The sequence below is a fragment of the Pollicipes pollicipes genome, unplaced genomic scaffold (assembly GCF_011947565.3).
Source record: "Pollicipes pollicipes isolate AB1234 unplaced genomic scaffold, Ppol_2.1 Scaffold_7261;HRSCAF=8764_pilon_pilon_pilon, whole genome shotgun sequence".
NCBI classification, from domain to species: Eukaryota; Metazoa; Arthropoda; class Thecostraca; order Pollicipedomorpha; family Pollicipedidae; genus Pollicipes; species Pollicipes pollicipes.
This window is the reverse complement of record NW_023597054.1, coordinates 37,049,220-37,073,202: the sequence shown is the minus strand read 5'-3', so window position 1 is coordinate 37,073,202 and position 23,983 is coordinate 37,049,220. Positions and strand designations below refer to the sequence as shown.

The 23,983-nt window shown below is 53.7% G+C and overlaps 1 protein-coding gene across 1 annotated transcript in view; it reads left to right on the top strand.

Moving 5' to 3' along the window:
- Positions 1-21,228, top strand: part of LOC119112253 (calsenilin) — a 30,048-nt gene extending 8,820 nt beyond the window's left edge. The window contains exons 4-7 of the mRNA XM_037236356.1: positions 779-849; positions 7,801-8,013; positions 18,663-18,732; positions 19,731-21,228. Of these exons, the coding sequence (XP_037092251.1) occupies positions 779-849; positions 7,801-8,013; positions 18,663-18,732; positions 19,731-19,771 (395 nt within the window). The 3' untranslated portion in view covers positions 19,772-21,228. The remainder of the gene's footprint in view (positions 1-778; positions 850-7,800; positions 8,014-18,662; positions 18,733-19,730) is intronic.
- Positions 21,229-23,983: the final 2,755 nt, after the last annotated feature.

Sequence of the window (23,983 nt, the reverse complement as noted above, 5' to 3'; positions counted from 1 at the left end):
GAGTAAGTTCGGATCCTAAAAATTCATTCATTAAAAAAAGTTTGGACTAAATCTTTAAAAACTTTAAAATGTTAAAACAGCTGATGCTGCTTAACCGCCATAGCAGATCCACGGCATACCCTATTTCCGACTTAGTTCGCGCGGGGAATGGTGTTTCCATTGTTCATATCGTGCATATAATGGTCTGTCCACCCAAACGTTGTAAGCGCATTGCATGCACGTCAAAAAGCGGGTGACGTCACCCGACAAAAAAGGTAGCGTGTAACAACTACCTTAGGGTGCTCAAGGTGAGGTCCGGAAGGGCCTGCTGGTCGCAACATCAGTCATGCGTAAGGCCCAAATTTCAAATAGCCTCTTAAATCATCTCAAATATTCAGGTACACAAGAAAGCTGCAATCGATAAGCCACCGCCAATGGTCTACAAACATGGCAAAAATAATAAAAGCCGTTGCAGCGTGCCCAGACTGGCGATGGAATAAGGAAGTTAGTGCTGTGTGCAGCGGAGGCACCTGTCGACAAGTATGACGTAAGAGGCAATATGACATAGCATGACGTATTAGTCAGACGCCCGGCTTATAGCCTGAGATACGTGCGTCAGGCGTCCGAAAATGGCGCTTGTGAGCAGACTTGGAATGTGGTATTTTGAACTTACGAGACATGTTCTTAAGTAGTGCTCATATAGTGTCTCAGTGAAATAAAATCGACAAGGTTCAGGAGAACTCACACCTTTTATTTCGGCTGGTGTCTGATGTGAATAACTTGGTGTTTCCTATTTCAGACGCGACGAAATACGCTCAATTCGTTTTTGGCACTTTCTGCCCACGAGGAAGCAACATCATCAATTTTGAGGTGAGCAGTAATAACCATCATCGTCTGTGGATGGCCTGAATTCCATCTCCTTACCATTCATGAATAACTCCTTTTTTCCTCGTTTCTTGCGTCCGTAATCTCAGGATGCTGAAAAAGCGTCTGTGTTTCTGCTTTTAAATGGGAAAGGGCCGCGAACAGGCAGTGTCTGGGGCCCCATTCTCAAACAGCGCCGCTTCCGCTTGATCTTGCTATTGACAGTGTCATTATCTATTTATCCTCCCGCTCCGCAGAGGATGCTCCACAACAGTGTGTCCCCACAACGTTGTAGCAATCACTAACAGCGAAGAAAAGAGTTGGCGTGGTACTGAATATGTATTTTGAGGGAAATCAACAGCCTATATATGAAAGGATTATGTATATTGGCCCAGTGAATCTTTCACGCTTCAGTGGACCGTGAAGGTGAACGGGGTTTGTTGCGCACCGGGACCGAGAAGGGAAAGCGAAACATGCGGTAGGTAACACAGGAAAACGGAAGAAAAAACTGTTGCCCGCCAATGTGCCAGGAATATCCTATGGGGCGTGCCGCCTCGTCCCGGAGAGTGGCATTAGTGTCCGCGGCCTGACACGTGATCGGTGGATCGCCGCAACGCCGCCTCCGTCGCTGTCCCCAGGCCCCCGAATGGCTGCACGTATCACGCGCTGTCGCCAGTCCTCTGTCCCGGGAGAGTCTGTTGCCCGCCTCCCAGGCGGGGAGTCCACCTCCTTCCCTGGTCAGAGTCCAACTTTCTTCACCTCTCTGAAGAGAGTCCCCCGCCCGTCCTGAGGAAGCGGCCGTTCGTCCCTCGCCCTGAGGTAGTCTGCTGGTGGAAGTCTTCCCTTTTTGAAGGAGCCCACCTTCACTCTCCCGACCTGATGAGCTCATCACCCGCCTCTCGCCCTGAGGGGTTCACTTTCACTACTGGTCTCCCACACTGACGGGACCACTAACCATCTCCCACCCTAATGAAGGCCGTCATTCTTCTCTCGCGCTGAGAGAGTCTGCCACCTGTTTCCCTTCCTGGGGTGGGGGGAGGGAGAGGGGGGGGGGAAGGGGGCTCGCCTACCGACTGCGGTCTGAAGAAGTTGGGCTGAAAAAGTCGCTCGCGGCCCGACCGGGCCATCTGTTCGTGCAGTCTATACAGCAACCGGATCAGCTCGTCAGATGACAGTTTGGCGCCAGAGTGCTGCACCGATCACGTTGACGGCAGCCGGAACGTCTCGAGCCGAAACGCGGGGCAGCTGTACGGCCGCACGTACTCCCAATCAGAAGCTGTCGGAAAGGTACGCCGCCTTTGGTAGCTCGACCGATGATAAAAATGCAGCATGCTTGGTGCGGCGGAGGCGGATGGAGGCCTGGCCAGGCCCAAGCGTGGAGTTATCATAACCTTTGCTAATCCTCTTGCATATGGGCGGAAGTTTTCTTCTTCGTGGTTCGCGCAGATAATCGAATGACGTTTTCAGTACAGTTCTAGAGGCTCCTGAGGGCACTGGAGACGGTACCACTGTCGGGCGAAGAATGTCCGTGAAGTTAGCGATTTCTTCAGTGATTTATGCGGCGACGAGTTCCGTTTTCTTTGAAAACAAGGTCTGAAGTTCGATTATGATACGAACTCATGAAGAAAAACGTTTATTTTGCAATATCATGCGACCTTCGAGGTCAAAAGCCGGGTCAGAAGATGGGGAACTCGATATCCTCAACAATTACCGGCCGATCTAAAAGCTGTTTGATGCTGAAAGTTTGAAGTCACTCGGCGGCCCTCCAGATCAGGTTGGCACTCGTGCTGAAAACGTAAGATACATAAATACCCCTTTCTGAGCACGAAACGGCACTTTCCAACCAAACAGACATAAAACCGTCTTCCTGCTTTGATTCACCCCAAAACAACCCAGAGCCGACCGAAGTCAAACAAGGTCACTATGGCCGTTGGCCTCGAAAAAGAGGCCGACCAATCACAAGTGACCCGTGTGCCAATGGGCATACCTTGCATGATTTTGGCGCCCAACGTTACCTCTTAATGGAGAAGCAAACAGCAGTGCTGGCATTAACAGCTGCCGGAGACCAAATTTCGCTCAAAAATATGTGGAGGAACAGGTCACCATTTATGGCAAAAATCATGTCACTCGCCCTCATCATTTTTCCGTCGTCTCAGAAATGCTGGCCAGGGGTTGGGCTTGATAACCAATCCTTCCTTCAGTGAGGGGTTTTCCTGCACGTGATGCAAGAGTAATATTAGGCCTAAGGCAAAGTAGATAAATGATAGGTAGAAAATCTCTTTGACACGCTTCTTCACCCATGTCCCTGAAGTTAGCAATTTATTCAGCGATTTATTCAGCGACGAGCTGCGATTTCTCTTAAGAAAGGTTACAAGGTCAATGATGGCACGAGAACATCGAAAATCACCCTTATTTTGCAATATCATGTGACCTTCCACGTCAAAAGGTGGGTAAAAGGACGGTGAACTCGACATCACCCAAAAATTACCGACCGATTTGAAATCTGTAAGCATCAAATTATTTACAAGCGCAAGGGCTAGCGTCCGTCAAAAAGTCCTGACCTTTCAAGGGTATCCTTCAAGGTCAAACGCGAGCTCGAAGGACGGAAAACTCATTATCACCCAAAAATTTCCGGCCTCAGATTTAATACATTAGATAAATAAATTAGATTTCATTAGATTGATTAGATACCGAGTCACCTACTGATTCTTGTTTCGTTTCTGCGTCTACGTCTGCGACTCGTCTGCATCTCTAGCTCCATTTTAAATCAAACAACGGTCGGTGTTCGGCGAAGAGTGATAAATACTCCACATCCCAGCCTCGCACCTCGCTCACCAACGATGGAAATGGAATCGAAGCAGCTCTCATAGATAAGACAGTAGTAATAGTTTTATTCCTCGGAGAAAACCCAGGAGATTGGAGACAGAGATGCGCTAGCACTTCCAATTTTCGTTGAATTCACTTCTATTGTTTCAATAAAGGTATGTTGCCGAAATATCAACGCATTTTTATCTCCATTCTCCTGGTTTTTCTCCGGGAAATAAGACTACTACTACCGTCTTATCTACGTGAACAATTTTCCTCGGAAATCTATTTAACAAATTATAAAACAGCTCTCGTTCGAAAAGAGTTTAATGCTAAATTTTGCAGGGCTTGAGTAAGGTTCCCTCCGCCCAGCACACAGTCCATATCTCAGGAAAGCTGACACAAGGTTCGGCTGCTTTTGTCACAGCAATCGCTGCCATGTCCAATCTGGTTGCATTTTGCTGGAGATATTCACAGGCAGTGACCTGCAGCAGGCCACTGTGCTGGTGGCCAGGTGCAGTGCGACTACGCCGAGGAGTCCATCACATTTCCACTGTTCACCGTGGTCGCCGAGCGCAGCGTGACGCCGTGTCACAGCCGCGAGCCGACACGGGGCGCCGTGTGACGCCGTGTCACAGCCGCGAGCCGACACGGGGCGCCGTGTGACGCCGTGTCACAGCCGCGAGCTGACACAAGGCGCCGTGTGACGCCGTGTCACAGCCGCGAGCCGACACGAGGCGCGATGATCGTTGACTTCCACGTCGCACTCGAGGGCCCCGGGTGCTCGGTTGCCAAGGACGCAGCGAAACGCCCAGTGACCGTGGGCCAATTGGTTTACGCTGCGCGAAATATTGAGACAAGTCGTTCCTATACAGACGCTAACATACCAACACGAACAGATAGAAAGACGAAGGAGAGTGCCGGCGAACCATGGGACGGTCCCATCAAGCACGCGATACTACCATAAGCTCTGCAGAGAGGCCGCTGATGATCGTCCAGCGGTCACGGGATTTTAAAACTTAAGACTCGAGTTCAACTTGGGACAAAGCTTGACTGGAGACTGTTGAATTAACAAGCTCGTCCTCCGACTCGGATGCGGTTTCCTTTAATTCCGATTTTGATTCATGCACAGGGAAGTTCACAGGCTTGAAATGACACTTCAGGCGTTATAATTCAGGATGTTTAAGTGCCAGGCTGCGAGATGCGCCTTTCAGGGCCTTTTTATTTACTCACCATCACATATCTAGCAAACTTGACCCATGACTAATTCTGCTTTATCCCGGTTGGTTTGGACTTGATGCGGTTGACTCATGCGAATTTCAGTCACGTGTTTCTAACAGTTTGGGTGGAAGGCGGTGAATCAGGGTCAAGGGAAGGTGCCAGCCGAGTCAAAACATCTGTCGCGCGGCTTCATAAAGACAGATGTTTTCTTTACGAAGCGGCTTAACTTAACTGCACATGATGAAAAGGCTGGGGGCAAGGACGCAGTCAAAAAGGGGAGTGCAAAGGGGGAGGACGAAGAGGGAGCGCGAACGGGGAGGGTCTTCCCGGGACAGGCGGAAGCTCCCATGGCAACCCAAGGGGCCCTTCAGGTGCCAAAATGGCTGACAAATGTCTACTTCATACATGAACGTGAAATTCATTATGAAGCTGTAACGCGTCCATGATAAATGAGCCGTTAGCGGGGTTTCCAGAGGCATTTCCAGGTTGAGGCAACCCGGTTGCCTCAAAGGAGGCAGCCTGGTTGCCTCAGGTTGCCTCCTTTTCAGAGCAAAAGGAATTCTTTTTGCTCTGAAACTGCTCCTGTGTGACGAGGAGCAGGCCAAATCCGATAAGAAAGGCAGATTTGCGGCCCCGTGCGAAACCGAGATTTCGGGGTCTCTTTTCTTAAAACTTGACCCCCTCCCTCAGTGAGATCCTGGACTATGCGCCTGGCTGGCGGTGTCAACACTGCAGCTGTACTAGACTGTCGGTATTTCTTCCAGCAGGTGTGGTCATGACGTCACGTGCTGGTGGAACGCGCGGGCATACTGCACGCAACAGATCTCGCCGGTAACAATGAGCTAATGAGAACTTCCCATGTTTTTGTTGGGAATTAACGCAACGCGTCGGCTTTGTTTAGCTAATCTTGCATTCCGTCAGCCACAAATCTAGGCATTTACGTCCAAAATGTCGGGAAATGAGGCGCCTGGCACGCCGCCTAGCTGACGGCGCCGGCTCCGCTCTTCCATTTCCGTGGCGGGGGCATGTGGCGTGTGGTCGCGGGGTGCCGGTGCGTGCCGGATATTTTCCACCCGAGCCGGCCGCGCTGGGAGCCGAGGTGCACTTTACGAGGCAGACTGATCACGCCGGAAGCTACGCCGTGTTTGTGCCGCCGGCGGCCGCCGATTCAGCGGCGCCCCACGAGGCAGCGCCGCTGCCTCTAATGATGTGAGCCCAGGTCGCCGCTCGGACAAAAATAGCCGCAGGCTCGTGATATATCATAAGTCGGCGCATGCCGTGATTGTGTGGTTAGATGCTGTTCTCTGTCCAACATAGATATTGCGTTTGATTAATGATGCGACTTGGCTGTATCATCGATAACAAATGCACACACGTCTACATACACGATAGTATGGGATGGATTGTTATGTCAATGAATGCATTGGACAAAGCTTTGCATTTGTGGGTGAATTGGCGGCTATTTCGGTGACAGACTTAACTTCTTGCCCAATGTAAAAAAATCGGTGTGGCTTCGCAAGCCGTACCATGCAGCCATGGTATTCGCCAGAGGGGCACGTGGGTACGTGTGCCTTTCGAGCAATGACTGAAATCGTACGCGGAGAACATTGCATGGCCATGAACATCTTGGACGGCTGAATCTTTTTGCGATGGCGAAGTTCGTAGCTATTTATATCCGCATCCGTAACACGTTAAAATATTTGACTGATACATGATTGTGTGCTGCAATGGAGCGATGTTACCGGGATTGGCACTGAAGTGAAAAGGAAATTGCAAAGATTAGGAGCAGTACACAACCTTCTTCATGGTAGGTGCGCCTGCCAACAGTAAATATACGATGAACCAACCAAGAAGCGTAGCCGCCATGTAAAACATCACGCATTTCAACGCCGCCGCCAGAGAAGTGCGTGACGACCGGGCACCGTGCCCAGCCCGCATCCCGTTCTCCGCTCGCTGCTGCCTGGGCTCCAGCTGCCCGGGGTGACCCCGCCACCGAGGCGTCACTGCCAGCCCGGAGCGGAGCGCGGCCCCGCACAGCTCGTGACCGATTGGCCGACGCCGTCCGGATTCTCCTTCGGCTCTATGCGCGCCCGCGACTCGTTGCGTTTCTGAGACCCACCCAGGCCGCCTTCTATGGCTCTCGCTGATGCAGAGAAGAGGTGACGCTCCCACATGGTCACATGCCGACTTTTAGGCTAAAGGCGGGATTTCTGGGGCAGAAGTCATGACTTTTGGGGCAGTAGGCTCGGATTTTGGGGCAGTATGCATGGTTTTTGGGGCAGTAGGCGCGAATTTTGTGGCAATAGGCGTAACTTTTGGAGCAGTAGGTGTAACTTTTGTGGCGGTAGGCGTGACGTTTGGCGCAGAATAAGTGACTTTTGGAGCAGTAGGCGTGACTTTCAAGTGGAAACTGTAACTTTATTAAACCTACGCGTGCAACGTATCAAACTGGGGTGTGGTCTTTGTTGAAATGAACATAAAGCCCTCTTTGTGAGAAAATGCCCCGCTCTTTTACACTTTCTTTATGGCTGAGCACGATGCATTCACACAGCTCTATCCGCCTCCGTTTTTACATTGGCTAGACTCTTGATCTAACATCCTTTCGTATCTCCTCTGCTTTTATCTCCTGGTGATCGTTCCTCTCTCTACATTTCTCTGTTCCCACCCCCCCCCCTCTCTCTCTCTCTCGCTCTCTCCTGATTTCCATAAGAACGAGAAATGTAAACCTTCGAGAACAGCACGAGCATGTCCCTCATTTTTTCTCCCTCTCTCTGTTCTTCGCTGATGATGCGGAGGCAGGCGAAGGCGGCCTCGAGCTCCCACCATGCCGCCGCCCAAGGCGAGCGGCGGTGCCTGTCTAGCTCGCGGGGCTTGCGCCGTCACCGGTCGGCTCACGTCCGATGACGCGCGCTGACCCGGCGCCGCCGGCAGGAGTTCCTCTCGTCGCTGTCGCTGGTGGCGCGCGGCTCGCTCCAGGACAAGATCGCCTGGATCTTCTCGCTGTACGACATCGACCACGACGGCCTCATCACCAAGCGCGAGATGACCGAGGTGGTGGGCGCCATCTACGAGCTGCTCGGCGCCTCCACCGACCCCGCGCTGGACGCCGGCGCCGTCGAGCGACACGTTGACGCCGTCTTCGAGGTGGGTGCCGCCGACCGATCGCCGGGCTGGGTCCGGCGTTCCGCGCCCGGCTGGGGGCGTGATTGTGCTGACCGGCCGCCAGGCTGAGTGCGGCATCCTACGTCCGGCTCGGGGTGTGGCTGTGCCGACCGACTGTTTCGTAGCCATCGTATTGATCGGAAAAACCATGGTATTTATGTGTAAAATTCGGTTCACTCCCTGATCCTAGAATAACAGATTGTACGGGAGCGCCAACTTTTCAACAGAGCGATAAGGCAGTGAAGTTCCTAAATGTGAATGGCCCAATCTACGTTTAAGCTCAAACACACTAGAGCAGTTTTTAAATCTGGTTAAGAATCTCCACATTCAGCAGAGATTCTGCTTGAACCCATGATAGGTCATTTTCGACACAATTTGTTGCAGCGCGGAGAGCAACGTGACACCTGCGAATAAAGCGGCTGATATGCACCTCTTGAAGTGGGAGGCAATCCAGAAACCGTTCCGATGCGGTCGGATTCTTCGCTTTTCTTGCATAGGTTACCTCGCACCACCAGCAAGAGTCGGACACAGCGCAGGGAATCGGAGCTCGTTTTACCGCTCGTACCGTCTGTGAGCTGAGCCCGCGGGCCAAAAATCCAACATGACATTTAATTCCAGCAGCCAACAGCTTCACATGTATCACCACATCCGGACGGACGGGTGCAGCGTGGTGCGGCGCGCCGCTCTGGCGCCGCCCCCTCCCCCTCCCGCTGACCAACAATGCCACGCAGGCTGCTCATTCCCAGCCGATGCTGAGTGGTGCGTGCCAACAATGTCCGACCTTCCCGGCATTTACACAAGTCCGGAAGGGTGCGGCCGGGGGGCTGGCAAGTTTGACGTCACCGCTGGGAGACTGCGCTCAGTGGGAGACGACCTGCGAAGGCATCTGTCCCGCAGTGCTGGTGTTGCGCTCCCACAGGTCCCGCGTTCGTCGAGCTGATGATGTGGACATGACGTAGAAGGACAGAGGTCGGCGATCTCGCTCAAACTTCGCACGCTTTCCGAGCTCAGCCAAACAAAAATCCATGCATGCGCCGCCAGTCGAGTGACGTCAATATTCTCGCTTCTGATTTGCCTGACTGGCGTGATGCACCTATTGGCTTTTACAGCTTTATCCGGGATTTTGTAGGCCAGCGCTCAGAGCTGAGCTTCGATCGCATCAACAGCTGTGAACTCAGAACTCTACGAACTCGATGACCTGTAAACTGGGGACTGGGAACAACCAAATACTTATGAGGTGATTCGCCCCTGCTGTCGAAGCATCAGACCGCGCACACTTTATCTTTGAGTGTATTAAGTCATTCGCTTGGTGCCTTCGGAGACCCCCCCCTCCCCTCCCGAGTCGACCCGGACTGCCCCCTACGTTCGACCGGGCGGACTGTGCTGCCTACGCGTGTGGCCGTGTCATCCCCAGCCTGCCGGGCCGAGGTCGGCTCAGGCTGCGCTGCCTCCGTGTGTGCTCGTGTCACCCCCAGCCTGCCGGGCCGGGGTCTGCTCAGGCTGCGCTGCCTCCGTGTGTGCTCGTGTCACCCCCAGCCTGCCGGGCCGGGGTCTGCTCAGGCTGCGCTGCCTCCGTGTGTGCTCGTGTCACCCCCAGCCTGCCGGGCCGGGGTCGGCTCACAGCCAGCCTGCCGGGCGGGGGTCGGCTCAGGTGGTTTCCGCCGCTCTGATCCGATTACGCGGCACGCCGTTTTCATTAGGCCGGGCTGCAGGTACACAGGGTCATCGATCTGTAGACACAGCGGCAAATGCCAAAAAACAATTGCGCCGCCATCACGTGAGTTGGGTGTTAGCGGGATGTCGGGTCTGGGTCTGGTCTGGCGCCCTTTGGTCTGGCTGCGAGCCGTATAGATCGGAGAAGTCGGGTTTGAGGAGTTGTATATCGGCGGGTAACCAAATTGGGTGGTCGCTATAAGACATGTGACATGTGATACGTGACATGGAAGGAAGGCCGCTTCGATATGTCGGGGACTTCCAGCAATGCACATTTCATTTTGCCCAGATTACTGACTTTTCTGAGTTGATTGGAACTAGTTAGCGTCCCGGGTAATTGTCAGACTTTTCCGTTTAAAATGCGCATTTCCATTGCTTTCCACCCATGAACGATGAGTGGACAGGCTGAATAATACGATAGGGTAGACATAATTAAATCCAAATTTACCTGATGACAATGACCACACCACATCAAGGGTAAAATTAAGAAGTGGGTGTACTAATTAAATATAATACAAACTTGTTTTTTTCATTACGGAGATAGAATAAAACAAAGATGCTGACCTCGATTGCCCTATCAGATCTCGAAAATGAAATCCAGATGTGTAAGTTTCACGTAGTAAAAAAACCACTTGACATGATAGCCCCTGTTCGAAAAAACACGTGCCAACCTTTTTGAAAGCTCCCACCGACGATGATTTAACATGTAAAACATAAGTTGAAACATCGCTTTAATCATTGTTTTAACACTGTTGTGTGTGCTTTTTATTGTGGGCTGTTAGCTGTGCTATATTGCCACAGCTTATCTTTGATTATTCTGACTATGAGGCAGGAAGGTTACCTTTATCCACCACAGCTTATCGTCGATTGTTGTCACTGAGCACTGGACCCGCAATCACGCTGGACCTGCTTAGCATCTCAGCAATTCCAGGAAGGAAATGCGGTTTGTGTCGAGTACGTAACTGAGAACTGAACACGATCCAGTCATTCTCGGGATTGAACAACACCTGACAACGACACGAACACCGCAGATAGTTAACTGATTGAAGCGACGTGTGGATGCTAACACACCAGACGAGGATGATAGTCCGAAAGATTGTTGTATCCACAATGACAGCTCGTCTCGACCCCTCCACACAGCTTCAGTCGGTATTGCTTGCTCGCTGACGTCAACGCGATCCCTCCACGACAATAAACCCCCCGCCAACAAAGACCCGCCATCAATCACATAACACAAACTCGAGAGAAATGTGCAAAACCTCGGCGGTGGGTTTCGTCTGGATCGGTACGGGTGGCGTCATTTGTTATCCTGCACTTAGAGTACCAGCGTCAGCATCAGAGCGACGGCGGCGACGCCGCCAACCAGCTCTCCGCCGTGCCAAAGCTCTACGTCTTTCTTCGCCGCCGGTCATTTTTCACTCTGAGCGTTTATTTTTCGCTTGAAAGCACATCGGCCTTCATGGAGACGGGTGGTCCACTTTAGCACGCTCTATGCTGTTCGTCGAATTCTTAACGCTCGCTCACTGCTTTAGTTAGGTTAGTTTAAAGCTCTTTCGACCATCACTGATCATTCCGGACCTTGGGATCAATGAGGGAGACAATAGTGTGGTAGTGCTGCGGCCATTCTGGGCAAACTGCGACACTAAGACTGAACTCATACGGGACGCCCCAACCCGTGCTGTGCAGGAGACAGGGTCAGGCCCGCGGCCAGGGCTGCAGAAGACAGGGTCAGGCCCGCGGCCAGGGCTGCAGAAGACAGGGTCAGGCCCGCGGCCAGGGCTGCAGAAGACAGGGTCGGGCGGCGGGCGGCGTCACGCTCCTGTTGAAGGGGTGGCAGGCGGCGTCACGTTCCTGTTGAAGGGGCGGCGGACGGCGTCACGCTCCTGTTGAAGGGGCGGCGGACGGCGTCACGCTCCCGTTGAAGGGGCGGCGGACGGCGTCACGCTCCTGTTGAAGGGGCGGCAGGTGGCGTCACGCTCCTGTTGAAGGGGTGGCAGGCGGCGTCACGCTCCTGTTGAAGGGGCGGCGGGCGGCGTCACGCTCCTGTTGAAGGGGCAGCGGGCGGCGTCACGCTCCTGTTGAAGGGGCGGCAGGTGGCGTCACGCTCCTGTTGAAGGGGTGGCAGGCGGCGTCACGCTCCTGTTGAAGGGGCGGCGGGCGGCGTCACGCTCCTGTTGAAGGGGCGGCGGGTGGCGCCACGCTCCTGTTGAAGGGGCGGCGGGCGGCGTCACGTTCCTGTTGAAGGGGCGGCGGGTGGCGTCACGCTCCTGTTGAAGGGGTGGCGGACGGCGTCACGCTCCTGTTGAAGGGGCGGCAGGTGGCGTCACGCTCCTGTTGAAGGGGTGGCAGGCGGCGTCACGCTCCTGTTGAAGGGGCGGCGGGCGGCGTCACGCTCCTGTTGAAGGGGCGGCGGGTGGCGCCACGCTCCTGTTGAAGGGGCGGCGGGCGGCGTCACGTTCCTGTTGAAGGGGCGGCGGGTGGCGTCACGCTCCTGTTGAAGGGGTGGCAGGCGGCGTCACGGTCCCGTTGAAGGGGCGGTGGGCAGCGTCACGTTCCCCTGGAAGGGCGGCGGGCGGCGTCACGCTCCTGTTGAAAAGTGGCGTGACGAGTACTCAGGATGAAGCGGTGAACTTTCATAACAAGGTGGATGGACAGCATTTGCTCCGCTTTTAAGAAGTTGTGATAGGCTATCTAGCGTTGAAGTTTAATTCTTTTCTCCAGTAGTTTTTATCCAACGTTTTAGGCTGTGTCCAGTGCACAATCATTCAGGCTAAATTGAGGCGTAAGAAACGCACTTCAGCAGTATTGGAATGCATCCATGAGCACTTGCGATCCACATCACCATTTACGAACATAGCTCAAGCCACACTCCATACAATAGCCTCTCAAACTTTACTTGCGATACCAGTATCTCTCCAACGTTTTCTAGAGTCCTGCACCGGTCTCTAGGGGCGGACCGTTCGCGAATATCCTTTTAAGCCGCGGCACGGGCGTCAAGGTTGGCTGCAGCCCCACACCATTGCCTCTGGTAATTGGATCTGAATCCACGGACGGGGAAAGAATGAACCAGCTCATCAATAAAGCCCCAGGCACTGCACGAGTCAATTAGACATCCTTTTGCCCGTGCTGGGTAGGCCGGTCTATTAGTGTCGGGCGTCAGCGCCATCTCATTAACACAGGGCCGTTTATTCTAGCCGGCGCGACCGGGGACCACTATCAACAAGGCGCTTCCCCCATCGCTCAAGTCCGACGCTGCACCAACGCTCATGCTTCCGGATAAAATTCATTCACAGCGGTCTTTCGACTTGCACATCAAGGCCGTAGACGGCCCACGATTCTTTCGAGGCGGCCGCCGCACTGATGCCGCCGCCAGACCGCCGTTTTCGGGTCCGTCGCCGGGTGCCGGCCGGGTCCGGGCGGCCGTTTTTCCCTCGGGTCTCGGCGGTCGGCTGGTCGGAAGGGCCGCGCGGGCCGGGTGGCAGATGAGCGGGCCAGCTCATTGTTTCCGGCCGTCAGAGCGGCGTCCGGCGGCGCCGCCGGCTCCGCTGGTCGCCCAGACTCGGCACAGCCCCGCAGCCGCGGCTCATCCGCTGCAGGCCGAGCTGCTGGCGTTCGCTGCAGCCGACTTAACTGCCGCTCGATGCTCAGTTTGGCCGCCACTCGCCGCTCAGTACCGCCTCAACTCGCTGCTCAGTACGGCCTCGCCTAGCTGCTCAGTACCGCCGTGTCTCGCTGCTCAGTACCGCCTCGTCTCGCTGCTCAGTACCGCCTCGTCTCGCTGCTCAGCAGCACCGCGTCTCGCTGCTCAGTACGTCCTCGTCTAACTCTTAATTACCATCTTATCCCACTGCTGATACATCCCCGCTCGTCGCGCCACCCAGTGCAACCTCGTCTCTCTATTAAACACTGCTTCTCGTCGCTCGGAACAAACTCACCACTCCCTTCAGCCGTGGCCCATCTACTACTACAATGACGGCTGGATGCTGACCGCAGCCGTGACTCGCTGCTCAATATAGCTGTAAGTCACTGCTCATTACTGCTGCTGTAACTCGCTGCTTAGAACAGCTGAAAGTCACCGCTCATTACCGCTGGGACTCGCTGCTCAGCACAGCTGTAACTCGCTGCTCAGTACAGCTGTAATTCACTGCTCAGTACAGCTGAGACTTGCTGCTCAGTACAGCTGTAACTCGCTGCTCAGTAGAGCTTTAACTCGCTGCTCAATTCAGCCGCTACCCGGTTTAGAGTTAGCGGTATATGTTTGCTTTACTCATTTGCAATCACAGTTCCCTGTATCGTTTTGCCACATTTGTCTATTATGATGAACCAGGCAGCAACGCTGGTCCGTCTGTGAAAAATAAAAGAAATCAAGAGCTACTGCCCGGCGTTGTGGGGGCAGCGCCCAGCATTGGAGCAAGCCGTCTTTGTCGTCTTTGTCTTGCTGGAGCGTTCTGACGAGCGGCGGCCGTCGCCGTCACCTTCAGCCGGCTGGGTGATTGGCCAATGACTCTCTGCATTGTCCGGTCAATAGTGGCCCTGATGGGGTCGACACTGGCTGCCGAATGATGCCATCCTAGCCACCCCTCGCGATCAGGAGCACAGCAGCCCAGTCCGCTCGAGACAGCGGCTCCTGTCGAGACATGGCGGTCGTCTCCTCTCGAAACACAGGGACCGTCTCCATTCGAGACACAGCGGCCGTCTTCTTTCTAGACGCAGGGACCGTCTCCATTCGAGACACAGCGGACGTGTCCCTTCAAGACGCACCGACCGTCTCCCTTCGACATACCCTTCATTCGACATACCCTTCGACAACCCTTCGGCAGCTGTCTCCTTTCGAGACACAACGGCCGTAATTGAGATACAACGGCCGTCTCCCATCGAGACACAGCTATCTTCTTCCCTGAAGCAACAGCGGCTGTCTCCCCTCGAGGCGCAGTGACCGTTTCCCTTCCAGACATAGCGGCCTTCTCTCTCCTCAGAACACAGCGGCCGTTTGTGCCGAAGGACAGCAGTTGTTTGCTTGAAAGCACCGCGGTTGATTGCCCCGGGGCACAGCGGCCATTTTTCCGCTCTGCCTGCATGCGGTGGCTCTCCCTCTTGGTCATGTCAATCAGCTGTCTGTCAGGGCTAGAGCGAACGGCCAAGGGCCAGTGTCCCAGGGCCAACGCTCTCCCGTGCCCGCTCACACCGCAGCTGGGCTCTGTCGGCGCGCGGGCTGGTATGCAAATCGAACTGCACACGACAGCGGCGAGACGTGATCTATCGTCGGTGCTGGCCGCCAGCCGTTTCTCGTTGTTGGCATCCTGTATCCCGCCGTACTTTACGACGCGGAGAGGCACCGCTGTATTCCGGAGGTGGCCAAGCGCGGCCGGCGCGCCAATACCAAGCGGCGTGGCCGAACGGTCGCCCCGGCCGGCCGGTAAACCGCTGCCGACAGCCGCGAAATCCGAGCTGGCAGGCGCGTCATGCCTCCAGGTCGGCGTGTCCGCGGCCTAGCCCATCCCAGCCGGCGTGGAATGCCGTCTCGAATCGGGGTGATGAAATTCCGCACAAATTACCGTGGTGAATGACAGCCAGTAGCCGCGCTGAACATAGCTGCCCTGGGTAATACAAGTACCCCACGCAGCGTGACACCAGCGAGACTGTGGACGCTCGCTGAGTCGGGTTTGGGTTTTGATGATGTCTGTCAGACCTGTGTCTAATTTCGCTCCGGCGGAATCCGTGATTCCAAATAACAACGCATGGACTGATTTCGTCTCTGACCTTGAACAGCACAGCACAATGTTGAGTCGACGTCGAATCAGTCTCAACGGGGTACGCCTTACAGAGAATGTTCCACATTGTAAATTATTGGGGCAAGCACTGGATATGATGAAATGCAGCTATTTGAATGTAACTAATATGTATGTGACTAATAAATAGTGTGACTAAATGCAACTTTCAAACGTAACTAATATGAAACAATTGTTACTATTGCCATGCTTTTAAGTGCAAGTGACTGCTTTAGACAACAAAGCTTCACCACTTCATAAATATGCTCCTCAATACGTCATCGGTTGATTATGCTATGGAACATTTGTATGACGTCAGGGTGTCTGCCAAACCGCTCGTGCGAACTTGCCGCCGTAGCGGACGGGCTGACTCACTTGTTGTAATTAAACTTACCGTGAGGTGTCGTGCTGATCGGTACATTATTTGCAGAACCCAAATATCGCGACGAGCGCGTGTTTTGGCCCTTTCTCGTGTCCTTGCACATTAGTCCCTGATTTATATCGCTACTTGCATTCACATTCTCCATTGTCGCACTACTCTTAAGTTCGACTCGCTGTCTTATTTCGGTCATAACTTGTGCCACTGCCCATATTACCGTTTGATATAGCACAAGACCTGATTCGTGTTGGAAAGTTGCACTGAACGTAATGCATTGATTGAGGGTAACCTGTAGTCCGTTGATGCCAGAGATCATGCTGACAGGAAGTTATGTTGTCTAGAGCAGTCTTTAACACTTCAGAGCGAACCAAAAATTTGAAGTGAGCTTATTTTATTACAGATAATGTTTGCCTCAATATCTTCAGATGTGAAACATTTCATTTAAAGGGAATACGTCACATCTGAAGGTATTAAAGCAAGCATCACATATAATAAAACAACCTCATTTAAAACTATTGACATACTTTAAAATACAAAAGACTGCTGCACATAACACAATTTTCTGTTATGTAAATATGCTCCTCGATGTGCCATCGTTTGATTACGCCACCGTACCTCGTTCAACATTGATTAAGAGGCAATTGACGGCCATGATATCTGGAGATCGTGCCAACGAACGCCAGATATGAATGACTCGACAAATACGGCTTTATTGGTCTTGATCGCTGCATGGCTTGTGCAATGACAGACTTTGAATGACGTTATTATGACGTCATGAATGCCAAGGCGACCTTGGAACACTCTCCCCGAAACACTCTCCCCATTTTCGCGGGCGTGTGCGTCAGAAACTTGAGGGGGTTAGGGTTTAAGGAGGACAGGGCTGCGGACTGCACCAAAAGGTCTTCAGTGTCTGTTTCAGCTCAAAATCCCATACAAATGTGGAAAAATCCCTTCAAGGCAAGAACAAAGTCTGATGCAGTATATTCCGGGAACAACAAATTATAAACGTTTTTATCGGCTTTATGCAAGTCTGGTTGGGGAAAATATTATGGTAATAGAACGGTGATTAATATGTTACTCAATTTGCGGCACGTACAGTAGCTCTCTGATTTGGCGCAATCAGACAGCTTGTCAGATTATCAGACAGAAGATCAGACAGCAGCTTTCAGACTTGGTGCATTGTAGGAATTTTGATGCTCTGATGCGCAACTACAGCTCAGACGAACCATGGGGTGGGCGGGAAAACAGTGAGAGTGCGATTGGTGCATTGCCCGCATCTTAAACACGAAGTTATGTACAAAGTAAAACAAAGTCATTGCCTGTGTAGGCAGTTTTGAATAGGCGTACCTTTTATACCTTGCGACACAAATGCGGTGGTAAAACAGTTGATGCTTTTGCCTTGAATGAACCGAGAGCTTAAGGAGACAAATCACAGAAAAACGTGTCGAAGATCACAAAAAAACGTAGTAGAAAAACGCCCTGCAGAAGCTTATCTACATATTTCGGAAACTCTCGTCGCATTGACAAATGTTGTTTAGACTCTGAAGATGCGGCGGGCGTCATGAAACTCTCGTAACTTTGCGTCATTTGCGAGGAAGCGGGCCGGCAAGATAAGAGCACGATGCATTATCTGCCTTCATTAGCAGAGTGGGGCGAGCCGAGGCCGAATCACAGCAATCAACGTAAGAGCGATGCGCCCAGTTAGGCACTCCTGCGCGAGGACTAACCAGATCTGGATAATAAAAGCTCTCTGAGATTTGCACAACCGGTTGGGCATACGAAAGCTCCGCTGGTCTGAGCAGTTCGGGCGCACTCAGAACTGCACTGGCCTGGCGCCCGGGGTCGGTTACGAGGACGAACTGCGCCGTGTCGGTACTGCGATGTCAGGAGATGGCTGGCGCCGCAGTCAGTTGTCCAAGATTGCGATGGGATTAGGCAAATATAGCGTCTGGACCCCGAGCGGCTCGCACGTTCCCGGACGCTTCGGAGGTATCTCTCCCTGCTCGTAATAATGAGCTTTTTCGTGGGCTGTGGAGCTGTGTTTCTGGTAGGCTGTGGAGCTCCCTGGCTGGGACATTTTCTGGCTGATCCGCAATGGTGGGGTGTGAGCTCATTAGCTGTTGTTGCTGCTGGCTGCGGCGTGGCCCTTTTTTATGCCACAGAAAACGTCTCTAGTGCAGCGACATCTCATTCCGGCCAACGTAGTTAGCAGCCGAATGCAGGCTGATTGTGGGAAATCGAACACAGGACTTTGGGAAGCCGAGCCGGAGGCAGCTAGGACCATCAAGGAGCCAGCGCATCAGCTGGATAACCATGGCTACGGTGTCTGATTTCCATTGTTTTGCCACGAAACGCACATCAGCAAGCCTCTCTGTATACTTATTTCTTCGCATATTTAATATCTAGATATCTCTGTATATTTATTTCTTCGCATATTTCTTCGCATAATATGCAGTGCTTATATATATATATATATATATATATATATACACATATATATATAATATATATATATATACATATATATATATATATATATACAAAGAACCGCTTTTTTATTTTTTCGCGTTCAATTTGTCCTCGTTTACTTTGGGGCGAGCATAATCTGAACACGACTGCGCACCGCCGGTGTGTACACTGCCGGGGGATATGGACGGGCCTTCGAGGCTCCTGCACGACCACCTGTCGGAACTCCTGACTGTAGAACCGCCAACAGCCCGGTGTGGCACCCGTCTGGCGGCCGGCTGACCGTGCCTCCCTCTGCCCGGCAGCTGATCGACACCAACGGCGACGGCGTCATCACCCTGGACGAGATGGAACAGTGGTGCACGCGGGACGAAGGTGCGTGTGCCGCCGCTCGTGCCCTTCGGCCGGAGCCGCGTGAGAGAGGGGCGGGAACCAGACCAAGCGGGACCGCGCGGAGGGGGGGGGGGGGGCCAGACCTAGCGGAGCGACGGCGACGCCGCGCTGCTGCCTGATCATGATCCGCCGTCATGTGACTGCATGATGACTCTAGCAACCGGCCACTGGCCGACGTCATTACGGCAGCACGACCCACGCGACCAGCCAGGACTATTTAAGGGAGCAATGCTTGTTTATGTCGGAAGACATCAGAACAATTCACTGGGTGAAAGGGAAGGTCATCGTTGAAATCAGGTCGTGACAGTTGTCATCGCGGCTTAACTTAAGTTTTAGCTACACAGTCCTCTACCACCATGTGTTTTCGACTGACAATTCAGGTGTCACTGCGCGAAGGCTGTCCATCTACGATCTCAGTATTGCGCGAGGAAACGCTGCATACATTATGAGTTGCTGACATGTGATTGCATCGTATATGCCATCCGAAGCTTTGTATGAATATTGCGAAATTATTCATGAACGCATTGCAATGAAGGCAAGCTTAAAGACAGGAACCTATGCATGAAGAGTACAATGTATTCCAGGGGCGAAAGCAATTTAAAAGAGTACGTGAACCGACTGAGTGAACCATGTGAACTGTCGCTCCCACCTGATGACGTTTTTTCAAAAACATGTTAATTTCTCTGACCTATCGGGTGCTACCAGACAGTTGTTATAGCCGTTACACGCCACATCAGATGCGGACAAGTCCAGGCCATCACTGGCAACTGACTGCTTTGATAATGTGCCGTTTGGCCTGACATCGGTCTGATGATCTCAGCGACCACCATCACGTAAGCCTCTCGGGAGCCGCTGGCCGTGTCTGCTGTCTCGGCTGTTACGGGCTCACTGACCGCGCTGGAGCCAGGGGCTCTCGCCCACTGATGCAGACCGCTGTACCCGCGAGTTCGGGTCCTAACGCGTGACGCTCCCGTCCGCAGGGTACACCAAGTCACTAGACATGCTGAACACGGTGTGGTGATGGCCGCGAGCCGCACGAGAGTCGCCTCCCGCCAGGCTGACGGCGTCCCCACCTGTCCGCGGAGCCGGCGCCGGCCGGTCCCCCAGACGGCGAGGGTCGAGGAGCCCCTCCCCCGCAGGCTCACGAACAAACCCTTCACCTCGCTCCCACGGGTCTCAGCCCCGACGCGGCTGCATTTTAGCGGGCCGCCGCGTCCCAGCGACGCCGCAATAATTGGCCGCCGACGCCGGGGCGCGCGCTGGGCGTCGGGCGAGGCGCTGGCGGTGCGGAAGGCCAGCCTGCCGAGAGCTGTTCCAGCCGGCGCCCTCCGCTGCACCACTCAGCCTGAGGTGTCCTGGCTAGCCGTGCGGCCGCATTTCCGAGTGCCGGTGAAGGGTCCTCTGCCCGCAGGTCGACAAGGCCGCACAGGATGACTATGTCGTTTGAAGCGCGATGAATAATACGCAACATAAACAGTTTAACATGTGTTGAATGAAAACAAGCTTCTTGTTGTCGGCATGTTGACTGCATGTCGGCTTCCCCGAGCTAGGCCGACCAATAGAAGATGCCGTTGATTAGGATGACAGTAGATCAATACGGTCAATCTGGCAGCATGCGACTGGCGGCATTTACGCATAAGACTGAAGGATGGCGACAGGAGACAAAACTAGGCTATTATTAGCTCTTCAACCACTGCTGGATTGCCGCCCTCTTGGCACGTTTGGCACAGACACTTGACGCCGATCGGTTTTGATGGCCGAGGACAGAGCGTGCGGATATCGCCACCTGGACGTGACCAATCCGGTCACATCGGGCGTATCAAGGTGCCCGACCTCGTCTCCCCACAGGATCGGCTCCCGTTGATAGCGCAGGCCTGCAGCCAGCGGCGTTACCGCTACAGGCCGCGTCCACCATTGGTGTTCTTTATCCTCGTACTCGCCTAGCGCTGAAGGTTTTCACTGAGGTCATGCTAGACTAGCCAGTGTTGGATCGCCGGGAACCTGCCCCGGTGTCGGCCATCGATCTAGTGGACCTAGGACCCCTCCATTTACCAGTTTTCAGCTCCGTCTGATGCGTGTCGCGTACCTCGTTCGTGTCCCCATGAGCCGGCACGCGTAGTGCCAACTTCCTGGCCGGGCACGGCCGGTGGCTCACGAGATCGACTGGCGGCGGCGGGCGGCGGAGCGAGCGTGCGCGGCGGGGCCCAGCGGATCACCCCACCCCGGACTAGAAGCCAGCCCCATTACGTCCGGTGATGGTCTCCCTCTCGCTCCCCCCCACCAGCGTGGCCCGGTCTGCCGGCGGCGGCCGCTCCCTGTCCCCGTCGCGGGCCCATTGACCTGTCACGGCCTACCGTGATCATTAGCAGGGACCTGCTGTTACTTCTGTGTTACTCTGTGGCGATGCCGCACTCTACCCTTCCGCGACAGATGTTGTTACCTGTCATTGAGCTTAACTAAATAAATCCAGTTCATTCGGACAGTCTTTGAACATCATGTTGCATTTGGGGACGAAGGAAGAGTGCGGGTACGACGTCATTACGTGAAGCACGTTTGGGCAAAACCGCGATTTGATTTGAAATCGGTTTAGCTTAAACACAGTGTTGAGTAGCAGACATATCACTTACGAGAAGTTCCCGCGACTACAAGCGCCTTCAAATGTAATTCCAATTCGAACAGAAAACTTAGCGGCAACTCACACTGTTTTCCATTGTTTTCCACATTTCCTTTCCATTCCATTTTTCAAAGACATTGTTGCACTTTATATGGCTGCGTCGTAAAACACAAAGATTTGCATAGCATCAGCCCTCGGTTCACGGATGTCGGATGTTCGATCAGCCAGTATCAGGGGGGGGGGGGGGGGAGGCGCCTGATGACGCACCAGCCACCGCTGCGACACAGCAGCCAATGTCGGAGGCGCCTGATAACGCACCAGTCACCGCTGCGGCACAACAACCAATGTCGGAGACGCCTGATGACGTACCAGTCACCGCTGCGACACAGCAGCCAATGCCAGAGGCACCAGATAAGGTACCAGTCACCACTGCGACACAGAGACCAATGCCGGAAGCGCCTGATAAGGCACTAGTCACTGCTGCGACACATTAGCCAGGCGGGATCTCCTGTTAGGCCTTTAAGCCCACTGTGGGCCCTCGGCCGATATAGGGACCCCTCATTGACTCAGGGACCACGACTGATGTAAATCGCGGGCCTCGGCCTCGTTCCTGCTTGGGAAATGGGTCCCCAGGCCCAGACTGACACGAAGCCGGCTGTTCGGTGCTGAAAGCCATTTGACTGGCATTTGAAGACCCGGCCCGCTGACCCAGGACCCTTAATACGACCTCCGGCCAGTCCTTAGGTACCTCCGGACCCTTTAATCGTGTCCTTAATCGTTGGCCTCAGGAACCCGGGCTCCTCAGGACCTAAGGGGATGGGGGCAGCGTACTACCTGTGCCCCCCTGCCTGCGCCACTGGGAGAGAGACACGCGTAGCCGTGCGCTTCTCTTGAATGCGATCTTGCTTTGGTTGCTATGCTTCGCTAGCTCCAGCCGTCAAGGGTGGGAACGGAAACAAAACACCGCTGCTTTCAACAAGGTCTCCGAACGGTTCGTTGGGTTACCCCTTGTGAATAACTGGGCGGGTGGATGGATGTGTTGACAAGTCGCTACTTCAGGGCGACACCTGCACTCGTCTTCAAATGTTTTCGTAGCTTCGCAGAGGCGCGACAAAGATGCTGAAAAACAGAGATGAAAAACGATGCGGTGGTGGAGGATCTCGCTCCAGACACAGTTAATCCCACACACGGTACACACAACTATTGAAGTAGTAATCTTTCACAAGCCATCATTTTACTCCACGTGTTTGTGATGGCACCCTGCATCGTGCTCGGCTAGACCCATGGGAGTGTACCTGTTGCCACTGTAAAACCGGCAGACCTAAGCCGTCCATCTATTCTCAGCCCAGGCCATCCAGCCAATATAGGGCGACCGTGAGACGGGCCGACCAGCGCGCGTACGACGATTGTGGGGCGTCGGTCTCGACCACAACCCGGCACCGCCAGGTGCGCGCTCTCTCTCTCTCTCCCTCTATCCCTCCGTCTCTCGCTCTTTCTCCATCACTCTCTCTCTCTCTCTCTCTCTCTCTCTCTCTCTCTCTCTCTCTCTCTCTCGCTCTCTCTCTCATCTCTCTCTCTCTCTCTCTCTCTCTCTCTCTCTCTCTCTCTCTCTCTCTCTCTCTCTCTCTCTCTCCACTCTCCGCGCGGCTTGGGAGGACACAGGGACGCTCGCCGAATGGTGTAACGCTAGGTCGGTAACGAGTCCCACGAGAGGTGGACTACCTGGCGTGTCACGCCGCGAGGCCAGCTCTGCTGATCAGCTCCTGGTATACGGTACGCGGCTCCTGGCTGGTCGATGTCATTACCGTGGTGCTTCCAAACACGAAGAATAAGAACTGAGGTCCTTGATGGTCGCGTCAAGCCGTTCATGTGCATTGCGTTGCCGTTAGGACATTCGAGATTGAGGACATATCAGATCAATTACATAAGTTACGTTACCAAACTCACCACCATGCACATGCTTCACTGACTGTCACGGGATCAATAGTGACAAAGATCATCCAGTGCCACGGTCATGCCAAGAGAAATAGCGCAATAAGGTGCCATCATTCCGAAGGCAGTTGTATAAGCCTTTTTACGTCGTGTGTCCCGAGTTCAGGATCATCCAAAGTCAAAGCGACGATAGGTAATGGCATGACCTCGTATAGCATTACCTTGTCCGTTACACGTAATCTACAGAAGTCTAAGAAGACTGCTGCAAAGTGAGAATTGATGTAAGAACGGACAAAAAAAAACCCCCAGAAAAACTTGATTTCATTTCACCCAACTAGTCGTGTCAAACACAAATACTTCTGAAATTACGTTGGGCAAAATTGTGGGAACAGTCGGGGACCCCGCCAGTGTATTTCCTGTTCCCACGCGTCAGGTGTGAGGAGTACATGAGCCGCCATCGGGAATGCGCGGCCTGCGCTGACCGAGGTGGCTGAGCCAGACGGCCCTCGCCGACGGCTGGTGGAGGCGCGGAACGACCACCACGTTACCCTGCACTGGTGCCAGTTGTAGCGCACGAAACGTTGCGACTGGCGGAGCTCTTCGACCTGCCCCCGTAACCCTGATCTGGAGCGCGCCGCAATCATACCACGTGCTTTACCGAGGTCTGTCAGTTTGCTGTCTGTCAGT